The following is a 20,856-nucleotide window of genomic DNA, read 5'->3' on the forward strand; positions in this document are numbered from 1 at the left end:
CAAGACTAATTTTGTAAAATTGTGCAAAATTGTCCGCTTTGCAGATAATGAAGTATATGCATGGGGAAACAATGCCATGGGTCAGTGTGGCCAGGCACACACCACAAGCCCTATAACCAGACCCAAAAAAGTCTTAGGTCTAGACGGTGTGGTTATCAATCAGATATCAGCTGGTACATCACACAGTATAGCATGGACAGCTCTTCCAACTGACAGGTAGGTTCCCAGTGTCTAAGGATATATAAGATATTGAAGATTACCTTATCATTGTAATAGCCATCCCACTAAGCACTGGATTTTGTTCATGAGATATTTCTGTTGGTAAGGGCAGTGGGGAAAGGGGAATACCATGTAATAACAAAGACATGGAGACATTTATTACACAGCAGTTTCTTCAGAGAAATTGTTGTAAGATGGAAACAACCTTTGCATTCACAGAACAAAACTTTACTTTCATTTTTGGATGCAATATTTTGAAAAAAGTCAGTGATTTTACATAACTAAGGTATGGGAGCCTTTACATGTAAAAGGAGTGAAATTTAGAGAAAGTTGTTCACACATGAGCACTAACACATTCTCTGCAATCTGTGTATGAGTATGAGTGTATGCGATGCTTGCAGAGCACAGACAAGTAATAGTATGCAATTGCAACAACTTAAAATCTGACTTTCCCATTATTCTTACAGACAAGTTGTAGCCTGGCACAGACCATTCTGTGTTGATCTTCAAGAAGGTACTTTCTCACACCTGAGGACATTCCTTGAACGTTATTGTGATGGTTTTGATAGGCCCAAGCCCCCGCCACCATTTCCTGCTGCTCGGTAAGCTCATCACATTGTTTAGTGTTCTGTATGTTTATCATACACATAAAGTGACATTAGTGGTGACTGTACAGTGTATTTTAGAATTGTCTTTGTATATAAACCATAGCCTGTCATTCTGCATCCTAAATTCTTTGTCAACACAACAGACTGTTGTTTTGTTGTTTGATATGCACTTGTGCCAACGACAGATGAATATAATTTGAGTTTGAAAATTGTCTTGGGAATAAAATATGCGTTCAAAATTAGTGTGTCCCTGAAAATTTTCTGAGAATAACATGTTTGTGAACACTGCGTCTGCAAACAAAATACCACATTCAGTTCATTATATATTGTCTATTTATGAGTGTACAGAGAAACAATCTTGGAGCTGTGGACAAAAACATTGAAAATACTGTTTATAAAAATCCTAAGGACTGTCTTGTGTATGATCTCTTCCATCATGTCCCTAGAATGAATGTTGTTTTTCTTGACATCAGGTAATCTTGAGTTTACAAAAGCTTATTCAAAATGTACTGTTATTACAAGCCCTTAAATGTGCCAACTTTTGAAAAATTATTGTATCTAATCCAACACATTTTATGTTGCAACAGTGAAAAGTTTTAAAAGTACTTTCATGTGGTTTAATGTGTCTATCAGCCTCTGTTGCTGTTTATCTGGTTGTTTTCATTTGAATGCATCATCTCTGATTTGTAATGCTGGTGTGTAGCTTTTAAACAGAAGACAAAACCCTCAGTTGTCAGAAAAGTCTAGCAGCAAGTCCATCTATTGGACAAAATTCGTAGAGAAAATAAATCATTTAAGCATTTTCCACAAGCAATTTATGTACATCGGTAGAGACTGAAGGATTCAGCATCAATCCTTAAAGGCATTGACTTTGATTTGAAGATATAGTGTCATTCATACTATTGTAAGAGGATTATTGTGTCATCTCAGTCTCTTTTGTCAAGTGAAGTCATACAAAACTTCAAAAATGCTCAAAACAAATGAACAAGAGTCTTTTCTATCCAGATAGGTTTATTTATTATGAAGTTGTAGGTTTTGTTTAGAAATTACTAGTATTTGATACAGCATGCAGACATGATCATAAAAATGTACATCAATGAACATTTACCATATTAATCTGTGTAAGTTGCCTTGCTTGGGTAAATGCCCATCCCAAATTTTCAATGAAAATGTCAAATCATGGTAATATTCAGGCAAGCACCCAACCCAAATTTTAATGTTTTTCGAAATCATGATATTTTGTGTGAGTCTCATTCATTCTACATTTTTTGTTGCCAACAATGCTGCTGATATTGTAGTACTAAAACTGCCCAAACCTCAGTAATCTTATAAATAAAAGTGGTTTTCTTTATTTCAGAGAGCATCATCACTTTGTCATGCTTTGTTTGAAGTTGTTATGCACTCATCTTCAGTTAGCATTAGCCGGTGGTGTGGCTGCGACAATCCTTGGCAACCAGGCAAGACCTTTGCGTCATCTTCTCTTCCGACTTATGGACTCCAATACACCTGATTCAGTGCAACAGGTTGGTCATACAGTATTTAAATTTTTTTATCCCTTGAAAAATAAAAATGAGCTAATATTAACAAATTAAGATACTGTGTTGTTGTTTCTGTATTTTATTCATGGTCAATTAACAAAATCCATGTTTCTCAATATTTCTCGCAATACTGTAGTTCACGATGAAGTAATTAAATGAGGCATAAGCTATCCATTCAGCTGTCAATATCTGTAGATTGTTTGTCTCCAATGTCTTCTGTTCATGCCATACATGTATATTGTAACATTTGCAGACCAATTCATTTTCAAAAGGAATTTTTGTGCAACTCCTATAGCATGTGGAAAACTGTATATACAGTACTAATATTAGTTAACATATGGTTTGATTTATTAACCCAGAATAAAATACTGATTATTGCTGCAGCAAAATTATGCATCAATAAAACACACTGCAGATTTGCAAGTTTTGTACAGCAAATGCTCTGTCTTACAAGAATTAACTTCGATTTTTGAAATAGAATTTTAATTGTTTTACAGTTGTGACTTTATCGGACAGAGTATTTTAAATGTTTTTTTTTTTTTGTTAATTTTAAAGAAAAAATCAAGCCATATTATATTTTTTACTATTTGATATGCAGGCTGTTAGTGAAACGTTGTCAGTTGGAGCACCGCTACTGCTACCACCACTACGTGAACGTATGGAACTACTTCATTCCTTGCTGCCTCAAGGCCCAGATAGATGGGATGGTCTGTCTAGGGGACAGGTAAGGCCTTACTGTATAAGTTGATGTAACACAATGGGTAATTGAAATGCCGTGACCTGTCAAAATTGAGCAAAGGGCAGATAATTACAACTCTGCTTTCCAGGCACCAGTCTCTGTATGATTGGACTTTACATGAAAACAATGTAATCTAGATTATCTTGACAGTACCATCACCTGAAATTATACTGGTATTACAAGTGAAAAACAACCAGTTTTTAGGGTATCCATATACTGTATGTAAAAACCTGAAGACAGCTGTCTAAAGTTCTGTTTCCTAAAAAAATTGTTTTATTTACGCAATGTGCAAAACTAAACATTTTGTCAGTATGCAAATAAACAGATAATGAGACCTTATCAGTGGAAACTATTCATTGGCCAAAACTCACATGCTATCAAGTATCAAAAGATCATTTTATGTTTGTCTTACATAGTTTCATTCTAAAGGGAGCCATGGTATTTCTAATATACATTATGAATGAGCACTATTAGTTTACATGTAAATTGAAACAATGTCCTGTGTAATTTTTTCATCATATTGTCTTTGATCCAAGTGGAGTAGAACTTTGGCAAGGTCTCCAAGGAGTTAAAGTTCACAACTCTATGGTCAATTTATTTGATATGAAGGCCAGTACTTTATGAACTTGTATTTGAAAGTATCTCAGGCACTGTGTCAACTGTTAGTATCTGAATACAGATACCTATTATTAACATACCAACGTAATTGTCTGTTGTTTTGTACATAAAATTCCAAATTTTGTGAAAATAGTGACACTCGACAAATTAATTCAGTTTGAAAAGAGGGCTAAACATAAGACACAATATTTCTTTTTGCTGAACTTTGGCATCATTTCAGCAATACGATAATAAAAACAAATGTTATTACTTATTTCAATGTATGTGTTTTTCATACTGTTATATGAAGCATGACAGATCTTGGCACCTAAAGACAAAAATATTCATTTTACAGAGAATGCAGTTGGGAATTATCTTGACTAGTCTGCAGGACAACACTCATGTAGCATCACTGCTTGGTTTCTCATCTCCACTGGACATGGATATAGAAGCTAGGAGTGCAACGCCTAGTACAAGTCAGCAAGATACACACCTAGCTGAAGTTTTGATGAAAACTTTACTTCGAAATCTAGGTTTCCACACAGTAAGTCCTTTCAGTGACTTTATCATACCAATGGTGAATGGAGGGTTGTGCAATAATAAGGGTCAGTAAGCATTATTGTATATCCATATATGGTAAACATGTCAGCCATATTTACTAATGATGCCACAGTAGTATGATATTTGTAGTCAGCCAATATTCTAATCAGTGTTAAGCAACTAGAAATGCTGTAGATTGAATTCCTCTTATGTGAAAGGGTTAATCCATTGCCTTTGTGTCTTGCTGTTTAGGAACAAGCATTTGGTGAATTGGAAAAAAATAGTGACAAAGATCCGAGTTCAATTTCATGTGAGGATGGAGCGCCACCATCTCATCTACATGAACTGTTGTCGTCATTGCAGAAACACTTACTAGCTTATATACATGTCAATGCTGGGGAGGAGGTAAGAATCATTTAGACGGATCTCAGAACTATGATTTCATTGAAAGCCAAGTAACACAGTATATCTGTGCTGAAAATGATAGATATTGTGTTCCTATTGTAGATCCAGATCTAAAAACTTCTAATAACAGATGGGCTGCAGTAACCTTGGTTTACCTGTAAACAAGTGTTACTGCAAAATGAAATGAATTGTGAACATAGAGATCACAGCTTCAATTGCGTTTTCAAGTTTCAGCTTTTTTTCTCAGTATTGAGGGCTTTAGACTTTGGTCAAAGTGGACTAATGCCATGGCTTTTCATATGCTGTATGAAATAAGCTGACAGAAATATCTTAAAGCCATTCAGTAACTTTTTCCTTAGTTTGGTGGAATGATCACTTAAGCAAATGCCAACAGGCAAATTTTTCATTTAATTTGTTTGAAGGTCACTTCTTAGCTCCGCTGACAGTGAGGTATTTTTGGGGCAATTTTCCCAGATATTTGGTCAAAAAATCTTCTCCTCTGAAACTTCTTCTCTGAAACTACATTTCCACTGCTTCCACATTTGCTTTGAAATTTGATATGCAGGTTCCTAGGGATGACCATAGTTTGGTTTCTTCAACTTGTGGAGAAATTTGCATATTTGTATTTTCCTGTTTTTGGTAACAAAATCTTTTCAGAAACTGTTTGTGTGATTGCTTTTAAATGTGATATGAAGGTTCCTGGGGATAATCTTCATCAATTTTGTCTACCAGGATGTAATCTGCAATATTGTTATTTTGGGCAATCTTGTCATTTTTTGTATAGAAATTCCAAAATCTTTTTAGAATCCTAACTTGCTTGCTTTTCATGCAGGTTCCTAGGAATGACCTGAGTTAGATTTGTTTAAATTATAATAGAATTAGCATACTTATATTTTGAGGCAATTTTTTCTAGCTTTAGTCAAACAAAATGATTGTCTGGACACTTGAGCTACCATAATAATGTTAGAACTCTGGCAAAGTGCGCCATCAAAGATGTACACCACCAGCAAATGCAGCCAGCACTGATGTATGCAAATGATCATCGGTTGGACTCTTTCCCACCAAGAAAAAATATCTATAGCACACTGATAATAAAAAATGTCCAATGTTCCCTTCATTGACAAACCAGCCTACACCTATTACAGTGAATTGCTTTGAAGCATTGGCATTAGACGAACTAGACATATTGTCTAAATCGAGGTGTTGCCGACACTGTCGGGTGCAATTAACAGCTAAGCAGTAACATGAGTCGATAATAAAATATCAACTCTGCAAAAGTTGAAATATTGTCTAGCAGGAGGTCAGACTTACTCAAAACAACAACACACCACACATATCCACGCACTGCACAGCCCGCTAACTGTCAAGGACAAATGCTGTCAGATTTATAATGCCTTTCACATTTACAAATTTTTGAACTTTTGAATTTTGTGTGCTGGTTAAAAATTGCAATGCTGTAATGTAATTGTAATTCGTCGAAGTATTATATTTTGTTGAACTAAGCAACAATAGTGACTGCGTTTGAAGCAGACGTGATGTGTGTGGATCGGATGGTGTTGTTAGTCCCCATTGACTACGTCTGACCTCCCGCTAGACAATGTTTCTACTTTCACAGAGTTGATTCCTTTATGATGGACTCATGTTACCGCTTAGCAGTTAATTGCACCCGACAGTGTTGGCAACACCTCGATTTAGACAATATGTCTAGTTCGTCTAATGCCAATGCTTCAAAGCAATTCACTGTATCTAAATTGTCTTAAATATTGTAGTATAGCTATATCAGCCATAAGGTCACTTAGTCAAAAATTATATCTTCCCCTAATGCCTCAAAACCACTCATTTGATCACTTTGATGTTTGGCGTGTGTGTTAAATAAGAACTGAACATTTTTGGTGATGTTTGTCTCTGACTATTTAAAAACAATATTTTTGTCAATTACTTGTCAATTTTTATCAGAGCTAAGCAAAAATAATTGGTGTGGGCGTGCATGACACAGTTAGATAAAATAGTGTGTGCAGTTTAATATGCAAATAAACACTTTCCAGATATGTGATATGACAAGCAAATGTACAGTATGCGTAACAGAAGCAAACTAATTGATATAAATGGTTTTAACTAATGAACCAAATTTGATTCAGTGTGGTGAGCATGAGACACTGTATGTATGGAAGATCAAGTTTAACCATTTTCCTGCCGAGCGCCCCTGTCCGTTATCCTGCCAAGTCGGTCAAAACCGGCCCCCTTTTCCGTGTCTACACAAGATTGGCTCTCCTGCACGCTTTCCTGCCAGGCATTTGACGGGAAAATACCACATTTTCGGGGTACGATTACCGACCATATACGTGTTAGACTTCAAAAATTTTTGCATGACCGTATAGAGGGGCAACCACTGATGAGGTTGTGTCGAGAAATAACGAGGTCTTGGGCGTTGTTTGCCCCAGGGGACGTGCACTTTTATGCCCTTTTCTAGCTTACTTTTGCGGAAGTAAAGCTCGTTCGCCGTCACGCACGTCCACACCGGGGAAACATCACCTCGCTCGTGAGTTAGTAGAAGACCCAGGGGTTAGTGCTATGGGTGCGGCAGCACCCTCAAACCTGTCCTGTTCCCCCTGGGTTGTGTCACTTGGCCACGTACTTTGAACGACTTGGAAGAGTCGCACAGTGCAGTCTGCTTTGACGTAGTGTCAACGACATAGCTTCGCCATTGAAGGAAAGCGTGTACGTAGTTTGGCCAGTTCAGTGCACACTTAGCTCGTTGGTGTTACCGTTTCCTAACAGGTTAGTTGTGCAGTTGTTACTAAGGTGCAGTTTTGTACCACCTTAGCTCTGGACAGTGCAACTGCTCTATGCACTAACCCAAACGACAGATGGTTGGTACAACGTCTACGTCGCACGAGCACAGCCTCCGTTGGGCTGTGCCCCTCCACGTGATACAACGCACGTTCATCCATTACTATAGCGTCCTTACGGATCTGCCAAAAACGAAAGTGGGGGTAAAAACAAAACGAACGAAAATATGCGATCATAGATAGTATTTTATTCGGGAATAATTTTCATTATGCCGAACAATAAATCTCGGAGTCTGTCTCGACGTCCGAGTGCATGGTCCGTGTTTCAAAAATTACAATCGGGTGGCAGATCCGTGTTACAAAAATTACAATCGGGGGAATTGTACAAAATAATCCGTGTAAACAAACAAACGAAAATATGCGATCATAGATAGTATTTTATTCGGGAATAATTTACATTATGCCGAACAATAAATCTCAGAGTCTGTCTCGACGTCCGAGTGCATGGTCAGTGTTACAAAGATTACAATCGGGGGATTGTACAAAATAATCCGTGTTCAATTTACAATTAGCGGGATCGTAAAGCACAAACAAACGGCACAACCGTGCTCAAAATGTGATCATGGTCCGTGTTAAGAATACAGTCAAGCCACTGTGAGGCGAAGCTATCCCCTGTCCGTTATTTACGTCAGGTTCTCTTGCTGATGGGTGTCGTCGGGGCTGTGTGAGTAGAGGTCTGCACGCCAACGCTCCTCTTACCTCGTAGCATCATGCGATGATGAAAAGCCGCAAAACACTCGCCCTCGTGAAGATGAACCCCGCACAGACTACATCCTTTGGACATCTCAGAGAGTCGTCCGCTGGCAGTGGTCTTACCCTCTCTGATGCATACTTTACAGCATTTCTGCCGCCCCTCCAAACGGCTGACAACGTGCATCGGCTGATTTTGTGGATTTATGTATGAGGCAAGAGAAACAGTGGCCTCGACCTCTCTCACACTGAGCTGCGATCGCCCACAATAACCGCCAATGAGCTGTTTCCCGACACGCAGATGAAACATCTTATGGGTCAGCTTACTATCAGGGTGTACATGCTTGAAGCATATATATGCATTTACCAGGGCAACATCAATCAGGTAACATGCCAGATATGTTCACCATCTGTGATTCCTGCGCCCAGTGTGAAAGTACTTGCGCTTCTGGTTGGCTCGGTCGACACCTCGCATGTACCGCGATAATTATACAGCGACAGAGGCACATGTCGCTGCTCGTCTCCCTCCCCCACTGGCACGCACTCCAAGGGTGGATAGACCGTATTCAAGATCAGCACCTGAGCGTTACTATCCTGATAAGCAGTGATGTTAAGACGAGAGTCCGTTCTGGTCGTGGCTTTCATATCCCCAACAGACAGAGGAAGGCGCTTCCTCTTACCCGGCGGAATTAATTGAGGGGGCATGGTGCGACGATTACGGCGGTTAAAGCTCCCGACCATGTAGATCCCGGTCTCCATCAGCTCTCTAGCAGTAACGACCGTGCTAAACAGGCTATCACAAAATAGGCTGTGATTATATCCACAAAATGGCTGGACCAGCTCCATCGTAATTCTTTTCACCACACCTCGCTCCTGCCGTCTCCCATCAGTCCGATCCCGAAATTTAACACCTAGGTACGGTGCAAAGTTAGCGATGTATGCAGTGCTAGAGTCGCACAGCTGCCATATCTTAAAACCGTCTCGGTCAGGCTTATGCGGTAATCTCTGCTTAAATTTAGAACGGCCCTTAAATCGCACCATGCCCTCGTCGATGGAGATCTCTCTACCCATCTTATAATTATTTACACACCTGTCAACTATGGGCTCCATCCATGGATTGATTTTATAAAGGGGATCCTCCTGACACCGACGTCGGCGGCGTGCCTCATTGGGATCACGACGTGGATCGTTCTCTGGGTCTGCCAGATGAAAATATCGCATAAGCTGCTGAAAGCGACTGCGGGTAATCACAGTAGAAATACCCTGGTTTCTCAGAAATGGATCGCTAGACCAATAATCCTCCACTGATGATTTACGGTCGATACCCATACAGACTAAGACGCCAATGAACGCCTGCACCTCTCGGTAGTCAGCGTTACGCCAGTATTTATCGATCTTTCTAGCGATATATCGCTGGTGGAATTTGGCGTATTTATTAGTCTCGTCCTTTGCCAATCTGATCAGTGTAGCTGGAATAAACTTAAAAAGTAATCGATCTCACGGGAGTGGCTGGGCAAGGTGAAGGTCGGTCCTCTTTCATGGTCAAATTTAAACTCGGTCTCCTCAAATATATTAGCATCGGTAGTTTCTGACATACGCCAGACAGGAGGGGTGTCGTCCTCCGCCAACACAGCAGCAACGTCATCATCGTCGTCAGAGCTTGCCTCACCTACATACTGCCTGTCATAAAAGTCATCGTCCTCTGCCGCATCCTCGTCAACCTCCGAGTCGGACTCAGCGGTGATATCACCGTCGTCTGGGCGTCTGGGTCTGAACTCGCCCGTAGCGGCATCAAGGATCATATCTGGCTCAAAATCAGGTGGGCTATCCTGATAACGAACCCTCCGCACTATCTTTTTCGGCGGGGACATCGCAGCACACGAAACTATGGCAGGAGCGGGCTGGGCAGCCTCTGCTGATGACGAGGACTCAACCTCTTTCGCACTGGGCACAGGAACCTCTCCTGACGCAGGATGAGGGCTCATGGTGAACGCAACAGGTGGTGTCTCTCCCGGAGCAGCCGGGGGAGAACCACTGGCAACCGGTGACCCATCATCATCCTCATCGGCAGAACGATCAGTCTTACGTTTACGCTTACCACTGGGTTTTTCAGCCGGAGATAGCTTCGCCTTACGGGAGCGTTTCTTGCCCGACTTCTTAGAACGTTTACTAGGGACATCACAACGATCGCTACCACTACCGCCCGGAGACTCTGCATCTTTGAGCTTCAGTCGTCTGCTCGCCTTCAGAAAACTTTTGCGGTCCGTCAAGCTCATGTCTGGAACAGTGTCGACAGACTAGCAGGTCCCACCCTTTTAAAGCCACAGGGAAACAAAGCCCTGGACATGATTGGACGCAGGGGTGTTTATATATGCAGCCACCTGTTATTATAATGGACCTACGGCAATCAGTCCACCAACCAACCGGCGCTGACATTCCTACCCATCATGTAAATTGCCTGTCCGTACCATTTGATATGCTAATAATACTCATTTGCAATGCAAATCCCTCGAGCACTTAGCATAACATAGTCAATGTCATTAGCATCTCAACTTGACATTCCGTCCAGCTGGGTACATGGCATGCGCACCTGCCACCCAAGGACGTTGGCCCAAGCCCATGTTTAGTACGGGTGGGAAACCCGTATCTTTAACCTCATGTCCCTTCTAAGTACGCCTGCGCAGGGCGTATTGTCATCCAAGTCGGTGACAAGCCAACCCGACAGATCGCCCATTAAGCAGTAATGGACTGGCCGTCTCGTTCTTGTACGGCAACGAACAGTGCTTCAGCGGCTTGTTTAGGTCATAACCGTCGCCTGCCGAGCGGCTTACCCAACTAAGGCGGTCAAAGATGAAGGATGCCAAAATTGTCAACAGCTGTCTCGGCCTCGTCCGTTGGGCAAACATGGCTCCTTCAAATAACGTGGCCAGCACGTCTACGTCATCAGCGGTGATGACGACCCGTCATTGACGCCCGAGTGCGTAAAACTCGGAATATACCGACAGGTACCTCTACCTGAGTCGGTCATACTACGGTATAAACCAAACACAGGTCTGCCAACTCCCGTTAGACTCGGCTGTTAGCCGAACTTCACAGGGACAACATAGGCGTAACAAGTCGGTGAACAACGGTTCACCACGCACCTAACCGCAGCCGCCAAGTCGGTGAACAATGGTATCAAATTTTGAGGCCATGTTCGTGAATGGCAAGGCTGAGGCGGTGTGTTTTCGTTGCACGGCTTGAACGTCTAGAGCCAAGTGCAGCCGACAACGTCCGACATCTGAGTGGGTTGTCTTTTCGAGAAGGTAACAAGTCGGTTAAAAGCGGTGGTTACCCTTCACAAATGTCGCTCAAGTCCGTTCGGATCAGTTCCATGTCAGGGACTAATCAAGCCGAGTCCGTCAAATCCGTCCGCACTTCCCGTCAATCAGGACTAAGTCCGTGATTTTCGTCTCGCACCATTGGCAAAAATTGCACCGCCAGCTGAGGCGGTCTTAGGCGGTTGCCTTACAGATTAGCGTTGCCGAGACGGTCAATTTCGGCCACAATCTATGTAGTGCCTCAGTGCCAAGTTAGCCCTAGGATACGTCACCGTGCTAACCTGCCAAGTACGCTACTCGTCCCCCCAAAAAACCAGTCCCCCAACGGGGTAGGGGACTGGCTGGTAGCTTCTGCACCTTTCCCTGTCGTTGGACTCCCTGTGAACCCATTTCGAGAGCAAACGCCGTTCCTCGCCCAAAACCTGTCCTCGAACGACCCCTAGCGTGAGCAAGGGTTTGCTACACGTAGTTCCGTCGACTAGGCAGGAAAGGGGGTACCAAAAAGTAGCCCGATTTCCACCGCCTTGGCAGGATAACGGCCGTGGCTGCTCAGATTCTAGCTACACCGAATTTCAAGCGGATTTTCACCGACTTGGCAGGAAAAGGGTTAATATTGTGCCAATGAGACATTGCAATGTCTTCTGTTTTGTGTACCCAATTCTATTATGTGTGTATCTGATTTTAGGTAGGACTTGTGATCGGGTTCCTATTAAACTACGGATCACTGTGGCAACAATTTATAACCAATTGTAAGGGTGATATTGGACTTTTTTCACATGTCATAACTTGGTTCATATTTGTCTGTTCTGTATGACTTGTTATGTGTATTTTGTATCCCACATTTGTCTTACATCATGCTTTGGAAAATTTAAATGACTTTTGTGCCCCTAGGCCCCATGTTTACCACAGAATTTTACCAAAACAATTGAATTGTTTTAGAGATTTTATGAAATGTTGTTCTGGACTATCTTATCCTCTTTATGGTTTACATGACAAATCATTTCTATATAAAGGCTTAAATGTTGCTAGCATTTCTATTTAACTGACACAGAAAACAACAGATCTTCATTAAGGTTGTGAGTGCCAAGAAGTGGCTATACAATTAATCCCTTGTGTAATAAATGGTTACGGTAATCTCCAGTGTCTTCATCAGAAGTGACTATGTCATTGAAGTATCATTACATGTGGATTACCTTGCAGATGAGTATTGCATCCAGTGTCTCTCTCCTTCACAAGCATCTGACACTACTCCTACCACACGCTGTAGAAGTTCTTAGTAGATCAGTATCACTTCTACAAGAGAGTGCTGGTGTAACTTCATCAGCTGTCAGAGATAAACTCAGAGGTGAGTCCATTGAAAGACCTGCATGCTTTGTATATCAGCTCAACTATTAACCTGAGTCAAAGACATTTTTTGTGCTGCTACAGTATATTAAAATTTTTGGTATTTTGTTATGATTTAATCTTGTTATGGTGACAGTTTAGCATTTTGTTATGTAATTTACATGTACATGCAGAGCGTAGGTTGTTTTGGCCAAAACTCAAAAGTCAAAATTATAGCAAAGTGAGATAAAACCATTCATTGCAACAGATTCTACTTCATACTCAACAAATTGTATCCCTTTTTGAAACTTAATTAATGGTTACATAATCACTAAAAGGGCTCACATGAAGTGTACTAATAAGAGGCTGTACACATGGCTCACAGCCACAAGAAGTATCACTTTCTGTGCACACAGGACAGATATGAAAGATTTTTCCTTTGCCCCAAGTGGTAACTATAATTTTTTTAACAGAGTTAACTAATTCAATGTACAGAGGTAGCAGATTCTGAGTCAACAGCTATGTAGATCAAGTGAAACATTAAGGGTATAATGGTTGTTGCCTTTGATAACGACATTGCCATGCAATTTCATTCTAGCAATCAACACTCCATGGTTGATTGTCTACAAACTTGATAAATAATTGATAATATGAAAATCAGTACACAAAATCACCTAGTAATTCAATATTCTGTTCAATGGTATTGTCATAAAATTCTTTCAGATGTTCTGTACAAGTCAGCTGCTGGTGCCATGCTTTCACAGATTATCCATTCACTTCTGTTGCTACCAGTCAATGTCATCAGGCCACTACTTCCGGCACTCTTGTCCTTGCTGCCTCAATTGGACAAACTCAACAGACTGCTACCAGCAGCAGCTGTCCTTGAAGAACAGGAACTAGAATGGCCAATTCATGGTATGTGACACCCCTTCTGAGAGTGCCTTGGAATTTTCTAATGTATTTTAAATGCCTCTGTGGTCAACACTCATAAACTACATTGAACCAAAAGTCAATCTTCCAGAGGATATAGGATGATTGGCATCTGATGTTGACATTGTTTTTGGTAAGATTTGGTTACATAGATAAATGATGTGGGGGAAACCCCTTCAGCATTTCTTTTGCCCCTAATGGGATTGTATTGATATTCCAGGAGAACCCTGGTGAAACATACCAGGGTAGTACATGCCTTCACAATAACATTGTGTTGGGAAATTGTACAAAGATATTGTATTATCAATTTACAACCATGTGTTGGTCATTGACTTCAATTCAAATAAAGCTTTACAATTTATACAAAGAGATTACTTCATATGGTTTTACATAACAATAATCTCCATAGTTGTTTTCATTGCTATTGACATTGCCAAAGTATGGGTAAGTTCACATTTGAAGAATATAATAAAGGTACAACAGTCAATTGTGAACCCTGTATTAATCATTATGATGTGCCACTGACAGACATAGTCTACACTGTGATGCAAGGAAATTTTTATTATCATTTTATAGTGCCAGTGCACAGAGATTTCAAGAAATTCCTCAACTTCCTTTCTAAATTTCGGAGCAAAAGTCTTGAGAAATCTCAGGCAACAGAGGAAAGTTTTGGCATCTCCATAGCAACATGTGAAAAGTGATGAAATTATAATGTGTAACAGAGCATTATGAAGTGAGATAGTTAGAGGGACAACATTTTTATAAAGGTCATACTGTTACAATGAAAGAACAGTATAAGCCAAAAAGTTGTACAGTATGTGTAGTTGATTCCACAACAGTAGAAGTCTAGATATATCAAGGTAGAAATCACACATACTATATTGTTCTCTTAGAGCTATGTTGATTTATATTAGTGCACATGTAGCTAGTGTTGTGATCATATTAACATTGTCATATACTGTGAACCAGCTATATGTAATACATGTTGTTATTTGATGCCTTTTCATGTTAGAGTTTTGTGATTCCTCATTGTTGCTACTTATGTGGTGTATTGATCTTGTTGTGGCAAGCTTTACAAAATTCTTTAATTGTCCATTGCAATGATACATTTTTTTGCATGTTTTCTCTAGTACTAAAACACGTGTCTGGTTTATTTTTTGATCAAAAATTATGTAGACAAAGTTTGAAACAAAAGAAGAGAGGGGAGTGTGTTTTTGCCGTAAAGAAGCCAGTTAACTCTTCTTGCTGTCAAGACTGCTTCATTGTAATAACTCTTCTGCTTTTCTCAACTTTCTCTCCATCTCACCTTGGTGCCCTGCCACATCTCATACTTACTACATGCCAACTCTCTATCTCTCAGTGTTTGTTCTCAGTGGGTATAACAAGTCTGGAGCTCATGAGATAGACCCTCCACCCTACCCTCCTTCTGCTACCGTTTGGATGTCTCAAGGTAATCTTGGTGTAATTACCCCCCTAGACATGCATCCTTTTGGCTGCTGCCCTCACACATCCCCTCTGAACTAACCTGCCTTTACCTAATATGGACGTTTCCATCATCTGAACACCATGACGTCCCAGACACCACAGGAACATGACATTGTTTGATTTTGTTGTGATGACTTTGTGAAACTTTCAGCTGGATGTTATTAATATTTTATAGTGTGTATTTTTTCCTCTTCGATTGTATTTTCAAGTTACCTGTAGGGATCATTGTATTAAAATAATAGCATTATGTTTTGTGTAGGAAAGCGGACAATGAGATGACTTAAACGAGATTTTAGAACCTTGTAACTTTTCTCACCGGGCAATAGTTCTTTATCCAAGAGAAATGTTATTTGGAATATTAAATTTCTAAAATTGCTGATTATTTTAATGGTACAATATATAGAAATTCATTGAGTTTTGCCAGCAGGTTTGTGTTTGACCAAAAAATAAAAAAAAATAAAAAGTCTTCACCCTCCTATTCAATGTGTTCATATTTACATCTGCTTGTATGGCACATTAAGTTGAAATTATATTCCTGAAAAATCTCACTGTTGGTTTTGATGAGAAAACAATTGCTGTGATGAGAACAAATGTTAATACAATGTTCCCTTACCTTTGATGTCTTATTCTCTGCTGTATTGGTTCCTATGTATGTAATCTTGCCAGTTTTTGTTATTGAGTTTGTCGTGTATGTTTATTGGAATTTGTACATTTTTGAGTTTCAAGCATGTGTTATGTTTGACTTCTTCACTTTCTATTGGTTTGATGTTTTCGAGAGGTTATGGTCACTTTGCATACTACAGGTGTTGTTGTGAAACTAAACTATATTAGCCCTTCCACTACCCACTCTTGGAATACTCTTCTTTAATGTGTCTTGTTTTAATGTGGGTTGCTTGACTAATCTACCAGAAGTGGTGGTGGAAGTGTTAATGTAAGTTTATGGTTGAATATGAAACTCCACCTATGTATAGTTACACACAGTCAAGCATAGCATTACAGTTTGGTAAATCTGCTTCATGTGAATTTGTGAAAATAAAGATGTACAATATGGCCATAAAAACAAAAGGATTTGTAATTCATTGTTACACATGTTGATCTTATACTAGCCATGTAATCCTTTTTTTCCATATTTGGGTTTTAAAGAATATACACTCATTGTGCAGTTCTGAATAGTGGACTTGTCATGAGTCTTGCTGCATGTTAGAATTACTGCTGCATTGAAATATTCTTTTTCTGTTGTTTTCATTTCAGTAGTTTGGTCTTGTGAATTTGAAGAAAAAAAATGAAGACATCTTTGTAAAATGAGAAACAAACCTAAATTTTTTATCATTAATAGTCAATTAATTTCATTTATTTATCACTCAGTGAAACATTGGATTTTACACAGTGAAGCAAATGGAAAAGATGACTTGAAAAAAGAAGTGGTGTTTTTGCTGTAATTCTAATTTTGAAGAATGTGGTTGTATCTTCTCTGCAGCTACTCCAGAAAGCATTGATCCTGCCGCCTTGCCTCTACCACAGCCTTCCAAAACATGGGTGTGGTTGGTTGACTTAGAACGTGCCGGAGCATTGCTTGTAGGACGCTGTCTTGGAGGCATGTTGATTGGAATGCCCCTTTCAAATGAAGAAAGAGACACTAATCACTGGATGGTCAGTGATCTGTTAAGTAATGGTCTTGAAAGTGATTTGAAAATACCACAGTTTGGTAAGTGTATTGATAAATTCATTGATTGATTGATATGGCCATCATAGGTCTACTGGTGTGTTTTTGTCTGTGCCTAAATGATCATTGATAACAGGTGACAAAGTTCCGTGTTTATCTGAAGCAGCTACCTCTCCTGGAACATGTGCAAGTCACTGATAATTGTAGTTTTTTTCAGGTGCTTCTTATAATGTGTCTGTGCTGTATAACAGCCTGCTGTGATTGTATGTGATGTCCCTGTCAGTTATGCTGTTACAAAGGCATCTTTCCTAACATATAGCATCCATGCTTCCAAAGCAGATTCTATGTATTTCTCTATTTTTGACAGACAAGCGTCTGAGTAATGTCACAGAAGCAGTATTATCAAATGGAGATGAGCAACACTTCTTTGAGCAGCAGCAGCAACAACCATCTGCTGATACCAGAATGAACATACTTATGGACCTAATCCTTGGAATAGGCAGAGAGCCGGCACATTCCATATGGATGAGTATGCAGGAATATGCAAGACACAGAGGTGAATGAAGAGTCTATTTTCTGAAAAGATTCCTTTCTTGACTAAATGAAAGATTCATTTCTGAAATACTGCTAATTTTATCTACACAAAAGGTTTTGGTTGTCAAATACAGCATTTTCCATGTACAATGCCAATTTGGCTTTGTAACTGATGCTTCATTCATTACCAACCATATCAAGCATGTTGGACATTATATTTGTCATGTTTCTCAGAAGTTTTTAAAAGAAGGAAATGCTATTACAAGGTTTGACATGAAATATTTCATGAAATAGTCACAAAGTAATGGTATTTCAATGCAGGTGATGTAACTGAAAGGGATGATAGCTTGAACTTTTAGTGATATTTTCACAGTTTTTGTTCCAAGAAATAAATCCACATTCTTATTCTCTTCCCATAACTATGTTGAAAAACAAAATGTTGGCCTCAACCAACATAATGTCCTATGTATAATATGGATATTTACTATTGACAAATGGATTTTACCTTTGTCTGGTCACTAATAACATTGGCCATCACACATATACAGTACAGATTGAATTGACATGTTGACACTGGCTATTCTGACATGAAATAAGTGAAATACAACAAACTGTATTTTATGGACAGAACAGATATTAAACTGAAAAATATAGTTAACATTAATTAATAATTTGTTAAAACATTTTTGTACATGAAGTTTAACAAAATTGACCCCTAGTCTAATTTTTAGCTGCTGATTCATCGAAAGGAAAGTTTTGCAACTTCTTTATGTGAGCCTTGGCCAATTATGTGAGATAACAAAATCTCATACATCACAGGATGTAATCTGTACATCAGAGGTTTGCACCAACAAATGACAGGGCACCATCTCTTTGTACATGTATCCTATCCCTGTAATACCTCGGCAGCAATGGCTATTGTCCAGAATGCAGATGTCAAATAGTTCAATCACCTCTGAGCATGGAATTGAATACAATATTTGAAATCAGCAATTAATGTTATTATTAATGATCCTTGACAGACTGGGATACCTGTGAAGTGACAGAAGAGCCATTGCTAGATGCTGCATCAAGATGTACTCTGGCCTGTCTCTTAAAACACTGTCATTTATTGCCGGCAGCCTGTCACAGACAAAAGTGAGTATTAAGTTTTAAGGCAGTGTATTCTCTTTTATTGCCACACCATTCCAGCAGTAGCATTTCTTTGCCTGTATCTTCTAATTTAGATTTAATATACATACTTGTTATATTTTTGGTCATCAGAATGTTTTTTTTGACCTGAGAAATATTAAAATATGTCAATATGAATATAGAATTGATTATACTTTATAACAATTTACTCATTTTGTAGGCAACTATTGGGTACACAGACACGAGCATTAAGTGATTGTTCCAGGTTATTTTTACTCTGGTCTTTTTGATCAACTTGTTCTCTGTTGTCTTAGAGTAAAGATATATGGTAGTATGTTTTCTATACCAAATCTAGAGAACAAATTTGCTTTAGAATTCATGCAGTGCCCACCATAAAGATTTTCCTTTCACTTGATTTTCAGTGTGAGCAAAGTGCTGGTTGAAGCATACCGCTGTGTTTACAAAGTCCGGAGAAGACTTCTAGCAACCAAAGCCATGGTCAGGAACAGACAACCCAGCAAACAAAGGAGCAGAGTGGTCAGCGTAGCATCAGAGGATGCTAATGCTGAAGATACTGAAGAGAGGAGAGGAGAGAGAGATGATGACAGAGACAGGGATAGGGATAGAGACAGAGAAAGAGACAGAAACTGTGAGAGAGATAGAGATAGAGATCGGGATGTGGATGAAAGAGAAGGTGTGGAAACAATAGAAATACATTTGAACCAACAGAGAATTTATACAAGTCATCAGAATGTATCTTTTTGGCAATTGACATACACTTACCAACACCAGTCAACATCATGGCATTTGCCTCTACTTTAAAGCAACGTAAAAACGTTTCAAATACTCAGTGAAATGTTTGACCCAAACATTGAAATTTTAAAATATGCCAAGGCATTTTGTTTTTTCCTGGAAAATCTCATAAGCCATGTCACTCTAGGTCCAGGACCATTTTGTACTTTGTCATAGAAACCAATCAAACTTCATCCAAATTGTCAGTTTAAGTGTTAAACTAGCTTTGCAAATGATGTTGCCTTTCATAGCAAATGTAAACTGATAGACATTACATTGATGCTAGACTGAACCAGTACAAGGAAAAATTTTCCTAAGTTGAAGGTGTGTCCCTGTATCATTAAGGCTTATGAATAGGTAAGAGTATTTCAATAGATATGTTTGATTTAGTATTGCCAGGTACTGATCTGCAATAGATGTGTTACAACATACTCATATCAAACAAGTTCCGGTAATCTGATTTGCTTAAGATCAATGACAGCAAAGTAATGCTATCTATGGTGGTGTGGTACAACAAGATCATAGAAAATCCACATCGGACAACCTGTACAAATTTGCTAGTCTTGCATTTTCTTTTCAGTACCAAGTACACCAAGCACACCCAAGAATCACAGTGATCCCAAAGACAAGGAAGACCAAGACAACTTCACAGAGTCTTGCAAGTCACTGATCAAACGTTGTGTGTTCCTTATACTTGGTGTATGCAGTGCTGTGCCAGGAGAAGAAGACTTCTTGAAAACAACATCAAGACAAAAACCACTGACTTCAGTCAGAGAAGATTCCACTGAGTCAGGTAAACGATTTCATGTCAAGATTTGATTTAATAAAACTTTTCTATGGTTACATCACATAATCAATCTATATACTGTATAAATTTTATAGGCATGTCAGTCATTAAGATTGCCTTTCATCAAATGTACAATTTGAATATCATCCATTGTAAGAAGTAGGATATGATGAAAGCATACAAAAGTACTTGAAATGAAGAAAGCTTGTGAATGGATAATATGTGATATGAAGAAAGCAAGCTATACAGAAACCAGGTATGGTTGACAGAACATTTTTCTCAGTGATACCCTAAATTAGCCATGAAATTCAACTGATGGTATTACTGTAAAAAGGGTTGACACTGAATTTCTGAAATTGTGTATTCTTTGTAGATGGAGATATAAAATACCAGGAGAGAGCAGTAAGCCAACCTGAGTTTGGACACAGTCCTAGAACAGAGGATCATAGGCTATCCGTGAGTTCAGCTTTACCATTTTCATTCTTAATGAAGAAGGGAAATTGCAGGGAAATTGGTTGTAGATTGACCTTATGTAATTTTGTATAAGTTCCATACAGTTTTTCTCTAGAGATGAATTTAGAATTATTACATGTCTCATGCATTGACAATGTCTTATGCCTTATAGGATTTAATCCTTTGAGCGCTGTAAATTTTGTCCCACCAAAATTTAAGCGCAAAATTTTACCAATTTTTCTGTAATTTTTCT

General features: G+C 39.2%; 1 protein-coding gene across 3 annotated transcripts in view; it reads left to right on the plus strand.

The window, feature by feature from the left end:
- The window catches only part of LOC139122081 (probable E3 ubiquitin-protein ligase HERC1), a 118,655-nt gene that overhangs the window by 24,679 nt on the left and 73,120 nt on the right, over positions 1-20,856 (plus strand). For 2 of the 3 annotated variants that reach the window (XM_070687458.1, XM_070687459.1), the window contains exons 10-24: positions 45-216; positions 687-821; positions 2,185-2,350; positions 2,964-3,089; positions 4,057-4,245; positions 4,494-4,646; positions 12,706-12,850; positions 13,552-13,743; positions 15,119-15,208; positions 16,721-16,948; positions 17,274-17,462; positions 18,463-18,577; positions 18,994-19,265; positions 19,944-20,156; positions 20,524-20,606. In XM_070687458.1, the coding sequence (XP_070543559.1) occupies positions 45-216; positions 687-821; positions 2,185-2,350; positions 2,964-3,089; positions 4,057-4,245; positions 4,494-4,646; positions 12,706-12,850; positions 13,552-13,743; positions 15,119-15,208; positions 16,721-16,948; positions 17,274-17,462; positions 18,463-18,577; positions 18,994-19,265; positions 19,944-20,156; positions 20,524-20,606 (2,468 nt within the window). The remainder of the gene's footprint in view (positions 1-44; positions 217-686; positions 822-2,184; positions 2,351-2,963; positions 3,090-4,056; positions 4,246-4,493; positions 4,647-12,705; positions 12,851-13,551; positions 13,744-15,118; positions 15,209-16,720; positions 16,949-17,273; positions 17,463-18,462; positions 18,578-18,993; positions 19,266-19,943; positions 20,157-20,523; positions 20,607-20,856) is intronic. The other variant, XM_070687460.1, reaches the window with a different exon arrangement.

Source organism: Ptychodera flava, chromosome 21 (assembly GCF_041260155.1).
Source record: "Ptychodera flava strain L36383 chromosome 21, AS_Pfla_20210202, whole genome shotgun sequence".
Lineage (NCBI taxonomy): Eukaryota > Metazoa > Hemichordata > Enteropneusta > Ptychoderidae > Ptychodera > Ptychodera flava.